At 36.3% G+C, this 19,873-nt stretch overlaps 5 protein-coding genes and 2 pseudogenes across 5 annotated transcripts; 2 read left to right on the forward strand and 5 right to left on the reverse strand.

Moving 5' to 3' along the window:
- Window positions 1–45: 45 nt before the first annotated feature.
- Window positions 46–2,842, forward strand: LOC106404075 (pentatricopeptide repeat-containing protein DOT4, chloroplastic). Its single transcript, XM_013844852.3, has one exon. It carries the CDS (start codon window positions 46–48, stop codon window positions 2,653–2,655), a length of 2,610 nt encoding a protein of 869 aa, XP_013700306.2. The 3' UTR covers window positions 2,656–2,842.
- A 92-nt stretch (window positions 2,843–2,934) lies between these two features.
- Window positions 2,935–4,811, reverse strand: LOC106404146 (receptor-like protein 51). The gene has a single exon (XM_013844907.3). The coding sequence runs from the start codon at window positions 4,492–4,494 to the stop codon at window positions 3,202–3,204; it is 1,293 nt and encodes a 430-aa protein (XP_013700361.2). The 5' UTR covers window positions 4,495–4,811; the 3' UTR covers window positions 2,935–3,201.
- A 111-nt stretch (window positions 4,812–4,922) lies between these two features.
- Window positions 4,923–9,556, forward strand: LOC106429762 (transcription factor MYB98-like). The gene is made up of 3 exons (XM_013870513.3): window positions 4,923–8,345; window positions 8,699–8,825; window positions 8,894–9,556. Exons 1-3 carry the CDS (start codon window positions 7,657–7,659, stop codon window positions 9,389–9,391), a joined length of 1,314 nt encoding a protein of 437 aa, XP_013725967.1. The 5' UTR covers window positions 4,923–7,656; the 3' UTR covers window positions 9,392–9,556.
- A 259-nt stretch (window positions 9,557–9,815) lies between these two features.
- Window positions 9,816–12,168, reverse strand: LOC106429739 (putative F-box protein At4g17200). The gene has a single exon (XM_048782513.1). The coding sequence runs from the start codon at window positions 11,802–11,804 to the stop codon at window positions 10,560–10,562; it is 1,245 nt and encodes a 414-aa protein (XP_048638470.1). The 5' UTR covers window positions 11,805–12,168; the 3' UTR covers window positions 9,816–10,559.
- A 255-nt stretch (window positions 12,169–12,423) lies between these two features.
- Window positions 12,424–16,302, reverse strand: LOC125610262 (annotated as a pseudogene).
- Window positions 16,303–16,499: 197 nt separating this feature from the next.
- LOC106429732 (ras-related protein RABA1d) lies at window positions 16,500–17,703 on the reverse strand. Its single transcript, XM_013870487.3, has 2 exons — window positions 17,359–17,703; window positions 16,500–17,133 (listed from the first exon to the last, which is right to left on the reverse strand). The coding sequence occupies exons 1-2, from the start codon at window positions 17,577–17,579 to the stop codon at window positions 16,710–16,712; spliced, it is 645 nt and encodes a 214-aa protein (XP_013725941.1). The 5' UTR covers window positions 17,580–17,703; the 3' UTR covers window positions 16,500–16,709.
- Window positions 17,704–17,933: 230 nt separating this feature from the next.
- On the reverse strand, window positions 17,934–19,855 carry LOC106429741 (annotated as a pseudogene).
- Between the last annotated feature and the right edge of the window lie 18 nt (window positions 19,856–19,873).

Raw genomic sequence — 19,873 nt, forward strand, 5'->3', positions numbered from 1 at the left:
AACTTTCCCGCGGTTTCTCATCTCATGAGCAGAGTCAGATAAGACATGGCGATGTTGTCGGCGAATTTGTCTTCCTCAAGCTTCAGTTTCGTTCCCTCTCGCCGCTCCCAAACCCACAAGGAGACCGCAAGCGTCACCAGAGTTCGAAAAGATTCGATTTTTAACAAAGCATCGTTGAGAACTGCCTCTATCGAACACAGAGATCCTCCTCAAACCTTAACCGACGCGAACACTCGATTACGCAGACTCTGCGAATCAGGCGACCTAGAGAACATCGCGAAACTCCTCCGCGTATCCCAAAAGTACGATATCGACCCGAGAACGCTATGCTCTGTTCTTCAGCTCTGCGCAGACACGAGATCGCTCAAACACGGCAAAGAAGTCGCTTCCTTTATCCGCCGCAACGGGTTCGTCGTAGACTCGAACATGGGTTCGAAACTCGCGCTCATGTACACAAACTGCGGAGATCTGAGAGAAGCGAGACGAGTTTTCGATCAGGTCAGGATCGAGAAGGCTCTGTTCTGGAACATCTTGATGAACGAGCTTGCTAAAGCTGGTGACTTTAGCGGGAGTATTGAGCTGTTCGAGAAGATGATGAGCTCTGGTGTTTCGATGGATAGCTATACTTTCTCTTGCGTTTCGAAAAGTTTTTCGTCTTTGAGAAGCGTTGACGGAGGAGAGCAGCTTCATGGGTATGTTCTGAAACTAGGGTTTGGAGAGTGTAGCTCAGTGGGGAACTCTCTGTTGGCGTTTTATTTGAAGAATGGGAGAGTTGAAAGCGCGCGTAAGGTGTTCGATGAAATGACTGAACGAGATGTTATTTCTTGGAACTCTATGATTAATGGGTATGTATCAACCGGTTTGACGGAACAAGGGTTGTCTCTGTTTGTAGAGATGTTGTGTTCCGGGATCGAGTTTGATTTAGCTACCGTAGTTAGCGTTTTCGCAGGCTGTGCTGATTCTTGTTTTGTGTCTTTAGGTAGAGCTGTCCATGGAATTGGGCTGAAAGCTTGTATGAGTAGAGAAGATCGGTTTTGTAATACATTGCTTGATATGTACTCGAAATGCGGTGATCTTGACTCTGCTAAAGCTGTGTTTAGGGAGATGAGTGATAGAAGTGTTGTCTCGTACACTTCTATGATTGCTGGTTACGCTAGGGAAGGTTTGGCTGGTGAAGCTGTGAAGCTATTTTCAGAGATGGAGGAAGAAGAAGGTATTAGTCCTGATGTTTACACCGTCACTGCGGTTTTAAACTGCTGTGCACGTAATCGTTTATTAGAGGAAGGTAAGCGAGTCCATGAGTGGATAAAGGAAAACGATATGGGGTTTGATATCTTTTTATCGAATGCTCTGATGGATATGTATGCTAAATGTGGAAGCATGCAAGAGGCGGAGTTAGTGTTTACCGAGATGCCTGTGAGAGATATCATCTCGTGGAACACTATCATTGGTGGCTACTCAAAGAACTGTTACGCCAACGAAGCTCTAAGCCTTTTCAATCTGCTATTAGAAGAGAAACGGTTTGTTCCTGATGAGAGAACTGTGGTGTGTGTGCTTCCGGCTTGTGCGAGTCTCTCTGCTTTTGACAAAGGCAGAGAGATCCACGGTTACATCATGAGAAACGGGTTCTTCAGAGACAGGCACGTTGCTAACTCCCTTGTGGACATGTACGCGAAATGTGGAGCGTTGTTGCTCGCACGTTTGCTCTTTGACGAGATTGCTTCCAAGGATCTTGTCTCTTGGACCGTGATGATAGCTGGATATGGGATGCACGGGTTTGGCAAAGAAGCGATCGCTCTCTTCGATCAAAAGAGACGAGAAGGTATAGAGCCTGACGAAATCTCATTCGTCTCTGTGCTGTACGCTTGTAGCCACTCGGGACTAGTGGACGAAGGGTGGAGATTCTTTAACATCATGAGGCACGAATGCAATATCGAGCCGACGCTAGAGCATTACGCTTGTGTTGTCGACATGCTTGCAAGAACGGGAGACTTGTCAAAAGCTTACCGGTTCATTGAGAGCATGCCGATTCCTCCAGACGCTACCATATGGGGAGCGTTGCTGTGTGGGTGCAGGATACATCATGACGTTAAGCTAGCTGAGAGAGTTGCAGAGAGGGTCTTTGAGCTTGAACCTGAGAACACAGGGTACTATGTACTGATGGCGAATATCTACGCTGAAGCTGAGAAATGGGAAGAAGTGAAGAGGCTAAGAAAGAGGATAGGCCAACGCGGGTTGAGGAAGAATCCTGGATGCAGCTGGATAGAGATAAAGGGAAGAGTTAACATCTTTGTAGCTGGAGACAGTTCACATCCTGAAACAGAAAACATTGAGGCTCTTTTGAGGAGGGTGAGAGCTAGGATGAGAGAAGAAGGGTACTCACCGCAGACTAAGTACGCGTTGATCGATGCGGAAGAGATGGAGAAGGAAGAAGCTTTGTGTGGTCATAGTGAGAAGCTAGCAATGGGGTTGGGGATACTCACCTCTGGACATGGAAAGATCATAAGAGTTACCAAGAATCTAAGAGTGTGTGGAGATTGTCATGAAATGGCTAAGTTCATGTCTAAGTTAACCGGAAGAGAGATTGTCTTGAGAGATTCAAACCGGTTTCATCATTTTAAAGATGGACATTGTTCTTGCAGAGGCTTCTGGTGAAAACTGTACTACTTTCATGTAATAATAAATTGTTTATGGTTAGACCGGTGTTGTTTTAATCATTGAGAAACTGAAGCAATAGAACATGAACAGGCTGGATCTTTTGTTGGAGCCATACTTGTTCATGATGGTATCATTGCTTCAAAGGGAAACAAAACCACGTTATTTTATTTGCGCGATTTGGCTATTACTTTATTCAGAACCAATGACAAGTTCAATTTGATTTTTGATCAACTAAACCATGTTCAACCGCATGTGCAAACTAATGAACAACAACAATGTTTGTTGAAGAAATAATTCAATAATCATTACAAAATAATACAACCCAAAATTACAACTCTCAAATGTTGTTGAATCAAAATAAAACAGCAAAAAAAAAAAAAAAGAATAAACTAAACCGGGATTAGTGCTGGAGCACCGGTTTTGATTCACTATCCTCTTAACCACTCTCCAAAGAGTAGAGCTTTTTTTTACTATACTTTGTTTCTGTATCAGTAACGAATGAGAAGAAACAATAACAACTAACAAGGGCCTTATCTTCTTGAATCAACCACACCATTTTGCGAGAAGGATCATGAAGATGATCAAGAACACAAGCGAAGACAATCCAATAGCAACACCAAGCACAGCCTTATTAGGACCATGATGCTCTTCCTTCTTCTTCTCACTACTATCATCTTCACTGTAATCATCATCTGAACTCGAATCTTCCTTCCGCGGCGGCGGAGAAAGAGGCAAACCGTGTTTATCACACGGAGCAATACCTAACTTCATCTTCGACGACAACATAGTATGGTTGTAACAAAGATCACTGTTCCCTCCCACTTTAAACACCTCAAGCTTCTTCAAGAAGCTAGCATTGAAAGGAAGGACTCCGTGGAAGGCGTTGTTAGCGAGATTCAAGTACTTGAGACTCTTCATCTTTGAGATGAACCTCGGAACGGTGCCGTTTAGTTGGTTTCCGCTCAGATCTAAGTGGGTTAAGTCTGGTATCGACGAGATCGAATCAGGGATCGGTCCGGACAGCTTGTTAGAGGATAAAGACAGGTTCTTTAACGAGATTAGGTCCCCGATGCTGTCGGGTATCTCGCCGGAGATCGAGTTCGACGACAAGTTTAGAGCTTTGAGGCTGGAGAGGAGAGTAATCGAAGTGGGTATTGGTCCTTTGATGAGATTATCGGATAAGTCGATGAATGTGAGATTGGAGTGGAAGGATTTTGGGATGTTCCCGGAGAGATTGGCGTGGGAGATGGTGAGGGAGACGATGTCGTGCATGTTCCCGAGGACGACGAATAGCCCCGAGGTGGAGACGGGGACGGAGGAGACGGTGAGGTCGGTGAGGTTGACGAGGCGAGCGAGGGAGAGTCCCGAGAGGCGGGGGAAGGAGGAGACGGCGGAGAAGGAGTGGAGGGAGTCCGGGAGGTGAGGGGGAGGGGAGAGGGAAGGGCAGTTGTGGAAAGAGAGGGAGGTGAGGGAGGGGGAGAGGGCTTTGAGGGCTGTGGAGGAGATGGAGAGATCGGAGGAGCAGTTTGTGAAGGAGAGGGAGGTGACGAGGCGGAATGGGGAGCCGGTGTCGCAGGTTACGACGGTGGTGGGGGGTTTGGAGGAGGAGGAGGGGTGGTGGTCGCAGGGGTTTCTGAGGGTGGGGATGTTGAGGGATTCGAGGGCTTTGAGCTGTTTTGGGTCGAGTGGGGAGGAGGAGGATGTGCGAGGGGGAGTGGGGGAGGTGCGTGGGACGGGGGAGATGGTTGGAGAAGGGGTTGGGGAGAGGGAAGGAGCGGCGGAGGTAGTGGGTGAGAGGAGGAGGAGAAGGAGGAGTAACGGTAATGGAAGTTTCATGGTGAAGAGAGAGAGAGAGAGAGAGATGAGGAAGGAAGTGTCAGAAAGTAAAAAGACAGAAGAGAAGAGAAGGGAAGTAGAAGAAGAAGAAGAGGAAGATTGGGGTTTTTCAAAGATGGGTCATGTGACAGTTGGGACTCTTATAGTTCAGTCTTGTGTTTTGGTTTAATTACGATTTTACCTTTATCTATTCTTCTTCTTTTCATTCTCTTTTGAGTTTTTGTTGCATTAGTGTTATTAGAACTATTGTTCTAGATAGTGATGATTTTCCTTAATTAAAAAAAGTTCTAAAAAGAGATAGTGATGCTTTTGTTGTGTTGTGTGTACCATTTGAGAATTCTCAATTCTGACAAATGTAGACGGGAGAATCTGAAAGAAAAGAAAAAGATTATTTGTGGTACATCAAAAAAAAAAAAAAGAGAAGAAGAGTGTAGAATGACCACTGATTTTGTAAAGAAAAAAAAACAGGATCAGCTGACAAAAAAAAAACAGTATCAACAAAAAAGGTTATTAATTCTCAATAAGTGGACGAGAAAAAAATTCTTAAAATTTGAAAGTTTTGTTAAAATATGATAGGAAATAAACTTCGAAAAATCATTACAAACCATAATTTTCTAATTGCTTTTGCATTTGTTCTGGTTCTTTTGTAAACGTTCAGACTTTAACATAATAAAAGAGTATAAGACCACCTTCAATCAGAACCCTTCTATTAAAATTAAAGAAATAAAAAATAATTAAGAGAAATAGTGAAAAGAAGTTTTAAAAAGCTTTGTTTTAGAACCACTTCTAAACATTTTTCATCTACATATCATACAACTAATATTTTAATGATTTAAAAAAAATATCAAACTTAATTGTACAATTAAAGTATGAATATTTTTATTGTTTTAGAACCTTATGTCGACAAAAGAAAAAAAAAACCTTACATGATTTCTAATGGTCGGAGATGGTTTATCATTCTATACCCCTCAGTGCCGTTACCTCCAAATGCGATACAACCTGATGGTTTATATTATGCACTGGATTGGGATCGTGTAACGTAAGACTATTGATTTTACTTTTGTAAAAGAAAAGTTCATCGATACTAGCACCAGTTCAGTCCTTATACATTGGGTGGAGACAAGAAGAATATCATAGGAATCATCTTTTTACTCCCCATACTCATAAATAAAGCTCTTGTAAAAGTTTTGGTACAGAACTCAAATTTATGAAGAAAGGTAAATGAATATCCTATATTTATATATCATATATGCAGGTTTATTAAAAAGCTGAAATTAAAACACTTTTTCTCTCAAAGATAATGCATTACTAATTAAATATGTTTGGTGGCAACAAACTTTTTTGAAACAATTTATTAGTTGTTTGATATTACAAACAGAAAAAAATGAAGATTTTTTTTTAATATATTAATATGGTCAATTCTGAAAATGCCACAACTTGTGTTTCTTTTCTAAAAACTACCATTAACAACCTTGAAATTCCAAAATTACAGGAAAAGTATGATTTTGGAAAAAGTTCTTAAAAACATTAATTCTTACTTAAATTTCCGGCAAACAATCAATTATACATAAACTACGCGTAGCTGTAAATGGTATTATAGATGAAAAATTAGATAACTAACCCAAACATAATAACTTATCATTTTCACTATTAGGCCAACATTTGTTTTTTTCTGAACTTTGAACTTATTTAAAAACTAAGTGGTTGACTCAAAATATGTTAGCGGATTGACTAATGACTATTAGCGTCTCCATTGATGTTGATATAATTATAAGGTATGCTTTCAATATAAAAATTCTCATAGAGTTTACGTCCAGTGTCCAAAAATATTTTCAAACTTATTGATAACAAAGAGATTGAACAGACACATAACTCTAAACGAACAGTTTGCACCAAGTTGTATGGTCAGCTGAGTGTCAATGAAGAGTTTGCAGAGTGAGAGATTATAGCGAGTTCGTGAAATTATAACAAAAATGTATAAATAAAAAATAAAAAATGAGTTTCAATAATCGGAATACAACCTGTTTTAGGAACACTTCAATTAAAACATTTCAAATCAAGACGTTGGGAGCTAAAAGTTGAGAATATTAGAGCGTTTGACCTTCTCGACAAAATCTAGTTACCCGTAGCCAAAGCTATGCAGTGTATAAATTCTCATATCGAATTTTTACGTCCAGTGTTCATTTATTTTTCTGCCGGTTCAGGCGTTTGTTTTCCATTCTGGTGCAGACAGAAGATAACAATCGATCACTTGCGCCCAAAGCAATTATGTGGTCTAGGTTTCTGAGCTCATGCACGAGACCCATGTTTTAGGTTTTAATCCCATCAATTAAGTTATCCAATGATTAATTTTCTATATAAAAAATACAAATGCAAATGCAAAATCTAGCATAGAAGATGCTATTCAATTTTTTTTACGTCAAACGAAGATATTTCTATTCTTGAATCCATTAATTAGCTAAATGGTCAAAACACTTCTTAGCATTAAAATGGGTATTATATTTTTTTGCTGACTCAATTAATACCTTTCTGTGACAAAGTAACTAAAGACAACTAAATAAAACACATTAAAAGCTATATTAAATTCGTACTAGCGTTTTCACAAACATTCAACTATGTTTACCCCAAATTCAACAACACTCAACGTGTAACGTCACAGAAGCTTTATCTCACAAATTATTATTTTCTTTACTTTTTTTTTTTGGAAAAAAGCCATCTATTTTCTTTACTTGATTCTCAATCTGTTTAAATTTACAACAAAATTATACAGCTTATAAAAATTTTAAAGGAAAAACTTAACTTCAAGTGTCTTGAACTATATTTAGTACTCTAAATATGAATATATATTTTTCCCAGTGTAACTAAGTCTAAATTTTGAAATTAATTAAATTATTTTTCCTTACATTATTCATGTTAATACATGATAAAAAACAAAATGGTTAAGCATTAGAGAATTAATGATAAATTAAGTAACATTAATGCTACCAACAAACTCCAAACGTTAGAAATTTACCAACAAATTAATGGGTATAGTAAAAACACACATTTAATATCTTCCTTTCTTCTCCTACCTTACAAATACGAGAAAGAACAAAGCAAACACAAAAACACTTCACTTTTTTTACTAATTAATTAGTTTTTTTTCTCTTCTTTCAAAAAAATATGGAGAATTACGTCGACGAGAGTGGTTTTGCTCCTCTAAACCAAACCATCTTCACACGTGATCAAGAACATATGAAGGAAGAAGATTTTCCATTCGAAGTCGTTGACCAATCAAAGCCCACAAGCTTTCTTCAAGATTTTCACCATCTTGATCATGATAACCAGTTTGACCACCATCATCATCATCATCATCATCATCAATACCATGGCTCTACATCTTCAAATCCTTTGTTCGGTATCCAAACGACGTCGTCATGTGCCAATAATAATCCTTACCAGCATTGCTCTTACCAAGAAAACATGGTCGACTTTTATGAAACTAAGCCACAAGTGATGAATCATCATTTCCAAGCTGCAGAGAATCCATACTTCACTCGTAATCATCATCAAGAGATCAACTTGGTCGATGATCATGATCATATGAACTTGGAACAAAACAACATGATGATGATGAGGATGATCCCTTTTGATTACCCTCCTACAGAGACCATCAACAAGCCTATGAACTTCGTGATGCCAGATGAAGTTTCATGTGTTTCCGCAGATAATAATTCTTATAGAGCGATGAGTTTCAACAAGACCAAGCCTTTTCTGACAAGAAAGTTGTCTTCATCCTCGTCGTCATCGTCATGGAAAGGAAAGAAGAAGACAACATTAGTAAAAGGACAATGGACTGCTGAAGAAGACAGGTTTTTCATTACCATAATAAAGCTTAAGATTAATATTGCATTATCAAGATTATTGATGGTTATATATTGCATAACCAACATTACTAACAAATCTTAGATAAATTGTCCCATTTGTGGGTTATTGTTGCCAACAATAATTATATTGAAGCTAAAACTTAGATTCAGAAATTAGCTAATTAAATTGGTGAAACATAATCAAGATAAAACATAGCTGATGGAAAACTTGGAGCACCTCCCTCATGCAAGCTATTAGTTAGAACTTAGAATAGTTGTTTCTAGTTTAATGATTTTGACGTTCTATTAAAAAAGATATGAAATGTTATCAATCAAAACCATGTTTTCTTGAATAATAGGATATTGATTCAGCTTGTGGAGAAGTACGGACTGCGAAAATGGTCACATATTGCGCAAGTGTTACCAGGAAGGATAGGGAAACAATGTAGAGAGAGATGGCATAACCATTTGAGACCTGACATTAAGGTATTAACTAGTAACTAAGATTCATGTAATGATGCTTGTGGAAACTGTAGACTAAATATATGTTGCAGAAAGAAACATGGAGTGAAGAAGAAGACAGAGTGTTGATAGAGTTTCATAAAGAGATTGGAAACAAATGGGCAGAGATTGCTAAAAGACTACCTGGAAGAACAGAGAACTCGATCAAGAACCACTGGAACGCGACAAAAAGAAGACAATTCTCTAAGAGAAAGTGTAGGTCTAAGTATCCAAGACCTTCTCTGTTGCAGGATTACATAAAGAGCTTGGATGTGGGAGTGTTGTCTTCTTCTTCTGTTCCTGCAAGAGGTAGACGCAAAGAGAGTAGCAAGAAGAAGGATGTTGTGGCTGTTGAGGAGAAGAAGAAGGAGAAGGAGAAGGAGAAGGAGAAGGGAGATGAGTTTTACGGACAAGACAGGATTGTGCCGGAGTGTGTGTTTACTGATGACTTTGGATTCAATGAGAAGCTGCTTGAGGAAGGATGTAGCATTGACTCGTTGCTTGATGACCTTCCTCAGCCTGACATTGATGCCTTTGTTCATGGAATCTAGTCTATTTTGGATTTTTTCTATTTCAGTTTTTTTTTTCATACGATATTCCGCTAAACTGCTGAGTGAGAAGCATATTGACTGATTTTTATGGCGGATTTCACTGTCTTTTTCTGTCAGTTTTTCACCAGTTTTGCCAATAATACCTCAAAATAAGATGCATTGTTTGAGTTACATTTACATTGTATGTAATAATGTATTCCTTTGAAATGAAAATGACACTCTAATATGAATATGTGGAAACATCACTATTTAACTTGTGCACCAAGTAATCATACTAGACTGAACTCTTACTAACTTGTGCATAAAGAAACCATATGTTATTTTACCTCCCACAGGTTGAAAATTTTATATACTTTTGTCGAATTTTCGATAAAATATATACATATATCAATCCTTAAACAAAATACAAAATGCAAAACACCATCTCTTTGCAATCGATCAAAAGACAGTTCTCAGAAAGGGAGGTTGTACCAGTCCTAGAAACAAAAGGATTGATACGAACCCAAACAAGAGAAAACACAGAAGCAAGCAAGATAGACCAAAAGAACAACGATGGTGGGTGTTCTGTTCTGTTCTGTCTTCCCACAAGATCTTTAAGGAAAGGATAAGGATGAAGAACGACCCAAAAGGCGAAGAAAACTTCACCAAACAAAGGTCCCCAAGCTTCATAACCTTTGTTTAAAGCATCAGAGAATCCAGCAACGACTCCAACCAAGTTAACTATGAGAAGTGTTGTTGGAGGGGTCAAGAGTCTTGTCCATTTCACTATGTAAAGTTCACCGAACTCTAAATCTTCTTCGGCAGATCTTTGCTTGTCTCTTTTACGTTTGCAGTGTTAACAAAAATTAACAAATCGGTCTATAAAATACTAAATGATTTGGCTTTGCAATTTATTCTGGTTTGGTAGTGTCTCAAATCAAGCCATCTCTCAACTTCTTCTAGTAAAGGCTCGGAAAAATACTACTAGAGTTAGTAAAAGAGGTTTGATATTTGACGTCTCAGTGGAAACAACTCTTATGTTTCAAAATGACATGAAAATAAAAAAGAAGACAAAAGCGGACGATACAAGAAATAAATCAAGGCAAATTAGACATCTCTTATTTTTTTCCTTCTTCCTTTGGAATGCTTATGGGGCTTGGAGCTAATCATCTAGACTGCATATAACGAGTCAGACTCTACCCAAAGGTTCCGAATGCCCATTCGCACAGCCATCTCCCCGGTATGACCGTCGGTTGATTTGCACTAAACTTGGATGATAAGGGGAAAACACATGTTGCACACTAAGCTTTCTAGAGAAATTTAAATTCACTTCACCGATGTTCATAGATCTGAAGTATCCATCTTCTCTAATGATGTAAGCTGTTAGTTGGAGCTTGGTTGAGTAATTTCGGCTTTCATGGATTATCACAGCGACTTTATTCTCCTCATCAACGAAGAGTAAATCAGCTTTCCAATTGCACAGAAAATCCCTGACTGGTACCATTGATCCCATATCCACCTTTAAAAACTTGCTCCACGACACCGCCTTGTCCTCAATCTTATTCGTAACCCAAACCTCCAATGTCACAGACGATTGATAAAAACCATAACTATGTGCAGCAAGTTTATCTTCCCTAACTGTAGATAAAGCCACAGTATCCGTATAATAATAATAAGGGCTAAACGGAGGCATGTGCTGTTCAAATCTCTCACTTGTATAATCAAAACATAGCAAACAATTTTCCAAAGATGCTAAATACTCATAATGATTTCTCTTTTTACGAGTTGTTCTTCTGATCACTCTAGCAAAAAGGTAAGTAGATCCCGCCAAATTCACGAGGCTGTGATAAGAATTTATTCTATAGTCAGGGAAGACACCAAGAAAGCTCCATGAATCAGAACTAAAGTCGTAGATTTCCAACTCAATGCCTAGGCCATAATAATGACTAGTACTAAGTCTCAAGATTTTATAGTTACGGACCTTACTGCTGTTGTCGTAACCAATAGCATACATGTCTGATTTTTCGTAACATATTCTCGGTCTGATCCACCTTGTTTGCGCAAGATAAGGGTTCCACACCAAGAGTTTGGAGTTGTTGTTGGTGACGCATAACAGTAAGCCATCACAGTGAATTACTCTAGATACCTCGACTTGATCAAGTAAATCTAATTTCTTCGTGGATGGATCGACCAAATTGTTGTGATTGCTGATGATTCCTTGGATATCGACTCTAAAGGGGCAAATCTTATTAGATATCATCATGAACCCTTGAAACTCATGATGCTGCCTTGATGTTTCGTTACCAAGGATAAATTCTTTGGATAATGCATTCCATAATTTGCAAGTACACCGCACTGCTCTCAGAGATGTTATTGGAACATTGGTGAGTATCTTTTCCCTTATCAAATCGTGTGGAAGATCGCACATTGTCATTTTAATAAGTTTCTACAAACGCTGCAATAGAAATATTAATAAGATCAAACACTACATATCTTATTTTCAATCAAAAATAGTAACACAGTGACACGAAAACTCACAATGTGGATCGATGAATCTGCACGCATGCAATCAGTGATCAAGGTAACATGCTTCTGAGCTTTAATGACCCTCATTCTATATATTAAGGTGTGCTTGAACAGGTCGAAACCCTAATTCTTCATGGGCTTAATAAAATTAATTGGGTTTAATGAAAACACGCATACACGGATATATATATACCCATCTTAAACTAGTTTTTAAATAATGTTTTTAATATCACAAATTATAATGCGGACTATAATATAAATATCTAACAATTTTTCATTCTAATATTTAGTTTTATAAAAATTAAATTGTTGACTTAAATACAAATTTAAATTAATATTATAAATTATAAAACTTTAATATTCATATTGATAATCAATGTATTATTTTTTTTGTTTTATTGTTTTATTTATGGGAAATAGATTTTGGATCAAAATATTTTTTATAATAATAATTGAATTAAGAAACTTGGATTTGAAATTAAACACTTATTATATTTGTGGACTGAAAAGAAATCCAGTGGTAATAAAATGATGAGAAATTCTCTATGATAGTTCTTTTTAAGTTTATGTCACAAAAATAGCATTCAATGAAGAAAATGGCCAAAATAAGTTTTATTGGTTAACTAATCTAGATTTAGGGTTTAGAGTTTAGGAGTGGGGTTTTGGGGATATGGTTTAAAATTAAAAAAAAAATTGAAAATTTCAAAATAAAAAGAGGCTATTTTGGTCATTTTCTTCATTGACTGATATTTTTGTGACAAAAAACTTAAAAAAAAATCTATTTGAAAAAATTGACTAAAAATATTATAATTAAATAATCACAACTCATAAAACTTCAATAGCATAACAATAGCCATTTTTGAAAATAGCATAACAATAGCAAAATTAATCAACACAAAATAATAAATCGCAAACATTATCTATGTATTCTCGTAGATTATATTTATATTATGTTTATTATTTTCTAAAGTTTTAGTTTTTTATGATATATAATTTTAATTAATAATATTAATTGAACTAATGACTTGTCTTAAAATTATGAAAATGTGACAACTAAGCACATTCACTTTTCGAATAATAGTACATATATATTATATTAATTAAAATGAATTTATAAAATGAATTTATCGAATTTGTAAAAATTCATATATAACAGTTCTATTTGCAGTTTTGCACTATGTTCAAAATTTCATATAAGTATTTTTTTTTTTTCATTAGTCTCATACGCCATGAGCTTGGCAGTAGAAAAGTCAAGAACATGTTGAAAATTCGTAACCAATAGCATACATGTCTGACTTTTCGTAACAATTTAACATATTCTCGGTCTGTTCCACCTTGTTTGCCCAACATAAGTATTCCATGCCAAGAGTTATATGTATATATTTTGATAAGTATGTGAGTTTCAAGAAAATCTTTTATCAAAAAAAAAGTATGTGAATTTCATTAATGAACAAAGCATAAAAAGATTTTTTTCCAATCTGCTAGAACTAGCAAATATGGTACCAAGGACCCCCAAAAAGATTAAAAAAAAGATCTAGAGGTACAAATTATAGGTTTAACCAAGCTCTGTTAGATTTCTTTCTGACTAATCGCTTATCCGTTGAATAAGTTCCTCAATGCATCGTTTAGATAAATTCTATTCCACATCTAGAATTGTTTACACGAATTCAACAAAAATCAGTCTATGAAAAAATATAAGAATTAAGCTTTTGCAATTTATTCTGGTATAGTAAGTATCAGTAGTGTCTCAAATCAAGCCATCTCAACTCTTGTATTAAAGGCTAAGAAGAATACCAGAGAGTTATATGGTAAAAGAGCTTTGGCATTCAACGTCTCTGTGGAACAAAATGACATGAAAATAGAAAAATAATGCAAAAGTGGACGATAAAAGAATTTAATCAAGGGCAGTTAGGCATCTCTTTCTCTCTTTTTTTTCCAATGGTCGGTTGATTTGCACTAAGCTTGGAATATAAGGGGAAAACACAAGTAGGGGATACAACTCTGTAGGGAGATTTGAATTCATTTCTCCTATTTTTATAGATTTGAAGTATCCATCCTCTCCAATGATGCTAGCTTTTGGTTGATTGCATGAGCGACTTCGGCTATTAGTAATAACCACCGCAACTTTATTCTCCTCATCAACGAAGAAAATATCAGCATTCAAGCCAAAATTAAGAACTCTGAGTTGATTCATCATCGTCATCTCCACCTTAAAAAACTTGCTCCAGGACACCGCGTTGTGCTCAATCTTATTAGTAACCCAAATCTCCGATGTCCCATAAAGACGAGAATCAAAATAAAGTGCAGCGATATTATCTTCTCTAGCTGTAGATAGAGACACAGCTTGTTTATGAAAATTGTTGTTATACGGGATAGGCAGTGGCTGTCCATATCTCTCCCTTGTACTCCCTCCGTTCCTAAATTATGTATGTTCTGGAAAAAAAATTTGTTTTAAAAAGATACATTTTTTACTTTTCAATGTATGATTTTATGAAAAATTGTAAGTTTCAAAAATATTAATGGTATTTATTGAATTTCTATTGGTTTAAAGTTATGGAAAATTGTTATTCACAAAAAACAATGCATCTTTAATGAGTTTTCTTAATATATGTGAAAAATCTAGAATATGCATCTTTTAAAAACAGAGGGAGTATAATCGAAACATAGCAAACAGCTTTTAAACGAAGGTGCATTACTTGTTTTTCTCACACTGCCTAAATAGTAATTACATCCCTTCAAAGTCACGCCGCGTCTAAACTGATAAATTATACAGTGGGAGATGACACCAAGAACGCTCCATGAATCAGAACTAAAGTCGTAGATTTCCAACCTAATGCCACAATAACGATCAAGTCTCAAGATTTTATAGTTACGGACCTTATTGTTGTTGTCGTAACCAATAGCATACAAGTCTGATTTTTTAAAACATTTTCTCGGTCTGATCCACCTTGTTTGCCCAACATAAGGGTTCCAGACCAAGAGTTTGGTGTTGTCCTTGGTGACGCATAGCAGTAAGCCATCACAGTGAAAGACTTTATATCTCAACTTGATCAAGTAAATTTACTTGCTTCATTGATGGATCGACCGAGCTGTTGTGCTTTCGGATTCCTTGTATATCGAAGCTAGAGGGGTAAATCTTATTAGATGCCATCATGAAGCCTAGAAACTCACGATGCTGCCTTGATGTTTCTCTACCGACAATAAACTCTTTGGATAATGCATTCCATAATTTGCAAGTACACCGCACCGCTATCAGAGATGTTATGGAAACCTTGGTGAGTATCTTTTCCCCTATCAAATCATGTGGAAGATCGTTCATCGTTGTCATCATTATTTTCAATAGCAATAAAAGCTGCAATAAAAATTAGATCAAACACTACACTTAATTTTCAATCAAAACCACAAAGTAACACATAGAAAGCAGTGACACAAATACTCACAATAAGATAAATCGATGAATCTGCATGCAATCGATGATCACAAGAAGTTAACCAAGGTAATCTGCTTCTGAGCTTAATAACCTGTTACACACGCCGACACAAGTCTAACCTAATTCAACATAGGCTTAATAAAACTTAACGTACTAATAAATACATGCACACACGGATATATAAACCCCTTTTAAATACACAAAACATATAAATTAATACTTTCTATTTTTTTAAATTGTCAATTTGCCATTTTTAGTACATAAAAATATCATTTTAGAATTTCAATTAAATTAATTGCAAAATATATTAATTTATAAATAAAGTTATTTATCTTAAATATTATTGATTAAATAGTATTGGTAAATAGATGTAATTTAATTTAATGAAAATATAAAATATATTTTAATTATTTTTAATATGTGTATAAAAAAGTCTAAGTGATTTTAGGAAATGGATGAAATACCTCTTATTTTAAGCAAAAAATTGCTATTTGGTGCAATTTCTTTGTAATTTGAGCTTTGATCTCATCTGACCAAGTATTATAAACAGTTTTCAAGTAATCACTTCGATGTTTTAGTTCTTCTGGTTTATCGCTTATTTGTTCATTAACGTATTTTCTGCTCTAGATTTACAATTTTACTAACACAAATTCAACAAATCAACTTACAATTTAAACCGGTTCAGTGTTTGCGTGTAATATAACATCTCAATTTCGGTTCACCTTCGATTTTGAGTCCAGTTTAGTTCGGAAATCTTTTCAAAATCGGTTCGGTTCAGTTTAACGAAGTTAACCGAAATGTTTTAAAAAAAAAGTCATACCAAAACTAAATCGGAATGGACTGGTGTACAAATGTACTCTTGTCTGTTTTTTGAGAAAAAAGAACTAAATCGGAATGGACTGGTGTTAACCTATAATAAGGTAACCGAAAATACCATGCAGATTTAACCAAATTTTCTTAAAATTGGTTAATATCAATTTTGAAACTGAAATCGAAATTAACCGATGGCCAAACAGAATTGAAATGTTTAAAAATTTCGGTTTAACCAAAAACCAAACTACTTCTGTCTTTGCTCATATGAATGTTGCCCAGTGACCAGAACTAGCAGAATAAATATCGATTTAAATATTTTTTTTTTCAGACTGAATAGAAAACAACGGTGAACAAACCATATACCAAAACCGGTTAAATTACAAAATCGATTAACAGTACAAAACCAGAGCAAAGCTAAGCAGTTCTCAAGCAAAGCATAACATAGATTGTTTCCTAATAATAAAAAAGCAGACATCTTCAAAAGAATTTTGAATGTATAAAAGAAGAACGACGATAGCTTTGAGGAAACAGACCAAATCCATAACAATCTGCAAGAGACTAACGAGTCTTTTAGTTCGAGCAGCAACCAGTTTTCTTCACAGCCGATACATCAATATCAATCTTCTCTCCTTTAGAAGGAACATTACCCGAATCATCACCAGCCTCCATCGCTTTCTTGCTCACAACTTGGTGAATCTGAGTGAGCACTTCAGAAAACGCGTTCTCAACGTTAGTAGACTCAAGAGCTGAAGTCTCCATGAAGTAGAGTGATTCGTTCTCCGCAAAAGACTTAGCATCTTCGGTCTGAACCGCAATAAGATGACGAAGATCAGATTTGTTTCCCACGAGCATGACAACTATGTTTGGGTCGGTATGGTCACGAAGCTCCCTTAGCCATCTCTCAACGTTTTCGAACGTGGAGTGTCGGGTAACGTCGTAGACAAGAAGAGCACCAACAGCTCCTCTGTAGTATGCACTAGTGATTGCTCGGTACCTACACATCAACAGAACAAAAAACTTCAAAGCAATAAGTAATCACCCCAAAACGACGTAGTTTCGCATAAAAATAAAAACTTTAAATCATATTCATGGTTCTAAGATCTAAAAAGACAGATCTAAAGCTTGTTTAAGCTCTTCAGACAGAACAACAAACACATGAAAGACAGAGCTAAAGATTTAAACTTTCAATTAAGTTATAGAGGATCCGACAAGAACAAACCTTTCTTGACCAGCAGTGTCCCAAATCTGGGCTTTGATGACTTTGTCGTTAACAGTCAAGCTACGAGTAGCGAACTCTACCCCGATGGTGGACTTGGACTCGAGGCTAAACTCGTTCCTGGTGAATCGAGAAAGCAGATTGGACTTTCCAACACCTGAATCGCCGATTAGAACCACCTTGAATAGGTAATCGTAATCATCATCTGCTTTGTAACCCGCCATTCAACACGATATTTAAAAAAAGCTTTCGTTTTTTTTTCTCTCTTTGGATTCAAATAAAAGTTCTCAGATTTCGACAGAAAGACGGAGACTTTAAAGAAACAACTACTAGGGTAAGACTTGTGTCTTTCTAGCTGGTCGAATTACACCAATCACTGTTATGATCTGTGTGAAAATATATTAAGGAAATTACCAAAATACCTGATTGTTCGTCTGATTCGCGGATTTTTACTCTCTGAAACTAGGGGTATATCCGACATTTACAGCTTAATGTTTTTTTTTCCATTTTTTTGGAAAGGTCATAAAAGTGGTGGTAGTCATGTTTACATTGGTAAACGGCGATAATGACCATGTTCGTTAATATGTCGATGAAAATTTTCACATTTTTAAATTATTATTTTTTACTATCTGCAACTGATCGATCGATGCTATTAATCGCAGAATATTGGCATAGACAAATGAACAAAATTTCATCGTTGGAGTAACATACGAACAAACATAAACATAACCAAAATAATCTCTTTTAGCCGACAAAAAAATGATCTCTTTAATTTGGAAAAAAAAATTGGCATTGCCGAAAAAATGTAACTTTTGTCAATTGTGAGATTGATGATCTGATAAAAAGATGAAATATTTGTAGCTCTATGGACTTTTTGTATTTGTCAATTGTGAGACTGATGATCTGATAAAAAGATGACATGTTTGTAGCTTTATGGACTTGGTTATTGTAGAAACCCAATCGGTTAGAAGGTTGAATACGTGCTATTTCAAAGCGCATATGACTATCAAGTATGTTCTTTACACAAATGAACTTGATGGTGGTCGGTCACTAATAGTTTATTGATATATACAGTATGCACCATTCTGAGAACTCAAGAACTTTAAGAAGATAGATGAGAGTTGCTCTGCAAGACTTGGAATAGATTAGTTGTAAGCATATAGATATCAACCATTTGAAGTGATTCTCCATTAAAATTCTTTCTTTTTTTGTCGTATATGTATAGCTATGGTTATAAGTCGTGGCTATAAGCATAAATATGTTATTTGCGTAAAGATTATTTAGATGACCAATTAAAAAAACAAAAGCAGAGGGACAACAAAAAGCAAGCCTTTACCCATTGATTATGTTTCTTCTTCGTATGCCTTGGTTATGTGCCCGGTTCGGTTTTCTTCTTCTTTTTTCTTTGGGGATATGACACAAACTTGGTACATAACCCATGAGACATGGCCAAATCCAAGATGCCTCTGTAACTTCATAAACTTGTTTATGTAAACCCTCTCCACCAATGTAAAAGTGATCACCACCTCCTGCCATGTCTCTAACACAAGAGACTACCACTTTATTCTCCACGTCCACCCAGAATGTCATCTCTCTCGAATAAAGCGGTAACTTAAGTTTATCAAAACTCACTACTAAGAATTTTCTCCAAGACACCTCTTTGGCTTCAGTGATCTTATTGCTCAACCATACATTCATCTCTGTTCCAACAACGTGATGTAACACCGCGAGGTGTTCTTCTCTAACAACCGATATAAGCAAATCTCCATACTCACAATCCTTCTTGTAATCCGGAAGCGGCAAAGACACAAATACCTCCGTTGTGAAATTAAAACTCAGTAGGACAATCCAATGACCATCGTCAGCTTTATTATCGAAATGAATCCAGTAAGCATTTCCTTTCAACGAGACAACATCGTCAGAACAATGTAACCTCCATCTATCAGTGACACCGTCAAGAACCCTCCATGAATCAGTGCTAAACTCATACATCTCAAAATTAAGAAAAACTTGATGAAAATCGACATAAGTGCCATAACTGCTACACCTCAAGATTTTGTAGTCGTGGCAAGAACTGTTTCCACATCCAAAAGCATAATTATCAGTCCTCCAGTAAAATTTATGATACACCTGGTTTCACCAGTACAGGGGTTCCAAACCACAAGACTTTTGATATCCTTCCTGCAGCATAATATCAATCCGTTGCAGTGCCAGATTCGAGATAACTTTACGTCTTTTGAATCTTGAAGGCGCTTAAGTCTACCTGTAAACTCCATGGATGCATCGATGCTGTTGTTGACTCTGTCGACGCTATAGTCTAGAAGTAGCATTACCTCTTTCGATGATGATTTACGCAAGTTGTTGTTCTTCATCACGAACTTTGGATCTTTGAATAACGCATACCATCGTTTGCAAGTAGTTTGTAGTTTTGCTAGGGATTTGGGTAGAACCCTAGCGAGTATTTCTATTTCGAGATCATGGGGAAGATCGGATATCATAATAGTCTGCTTCTGATTTC

Source organism: Brassica napus, chromosome A1 (genome assembly GCF_020379485.1).
Source record: "Brassica napus cultivar Da-Ae chromosome A1, Da-Ae, whole genome shotgun sequence".
NCBI classification, from domain to species: domain Eukaryota; kingdom Viridiplantae; phylum Streptophyta; class Magnoliopsida; order Brassicales; family Brassicaceae; genus Brassica; species Brassica napus.

Coding starts and splice junctions, on each gene's coding strand:
- LOC106429762 (XM_013870513.3), top strand. CDS start 7,657: ATGGAGAATTACGTCGACGAGAGTGGTTTTGCTCCTCTAAACCAAACC. Junction 8,346..8,698: donor TGGACTGCTGAAGAAGACAG/GTTTTTCATTAC, acceptor CTTGAATAATAG/GATATTGATTCAGCTTGTGG. Junction 8,826..8,893: donor ATTTGAGACCTGACATTAAG/GTATTAACTAGT, acceptor TATATGTTGCAG/AAAGAAACATGGAGTGAAGA.
- LOC106404146 (XM_013844907.3), bottom strand. CDS start 4,494: ATGAAACTTCCATTACCGTTACTCCTCCTTCTCCTCCTCCTCTCACCC.
- LOC106429739 (XM_048782513.1), bottom strand. CDS start 11,804: ATGACAATGTGCGATCTTCCACACGATTTGATAAGGGAAAAGATACTC.
- LOC106429732 (XM_013870487.3), bottom strand. CDS start 17,579: ATGGCGGGTTACAAAGCAGATGATGATTACGATTACCTATTCAAGGTG. Junction 17,134..17,358: donor GACACTGCTGGTCAAGAAAG/GTTTGTTCTTGT, acceptor GTTGATGTGTAG/GTACCGAGCAATCACTAGTG.
- LOC106404075 (XM_013844852.3), top strand. CDS start 46: ATGGCGATGTTGTCGGCGAATTTGTCTTCCTCAAGCTTCAGTTTCGTT.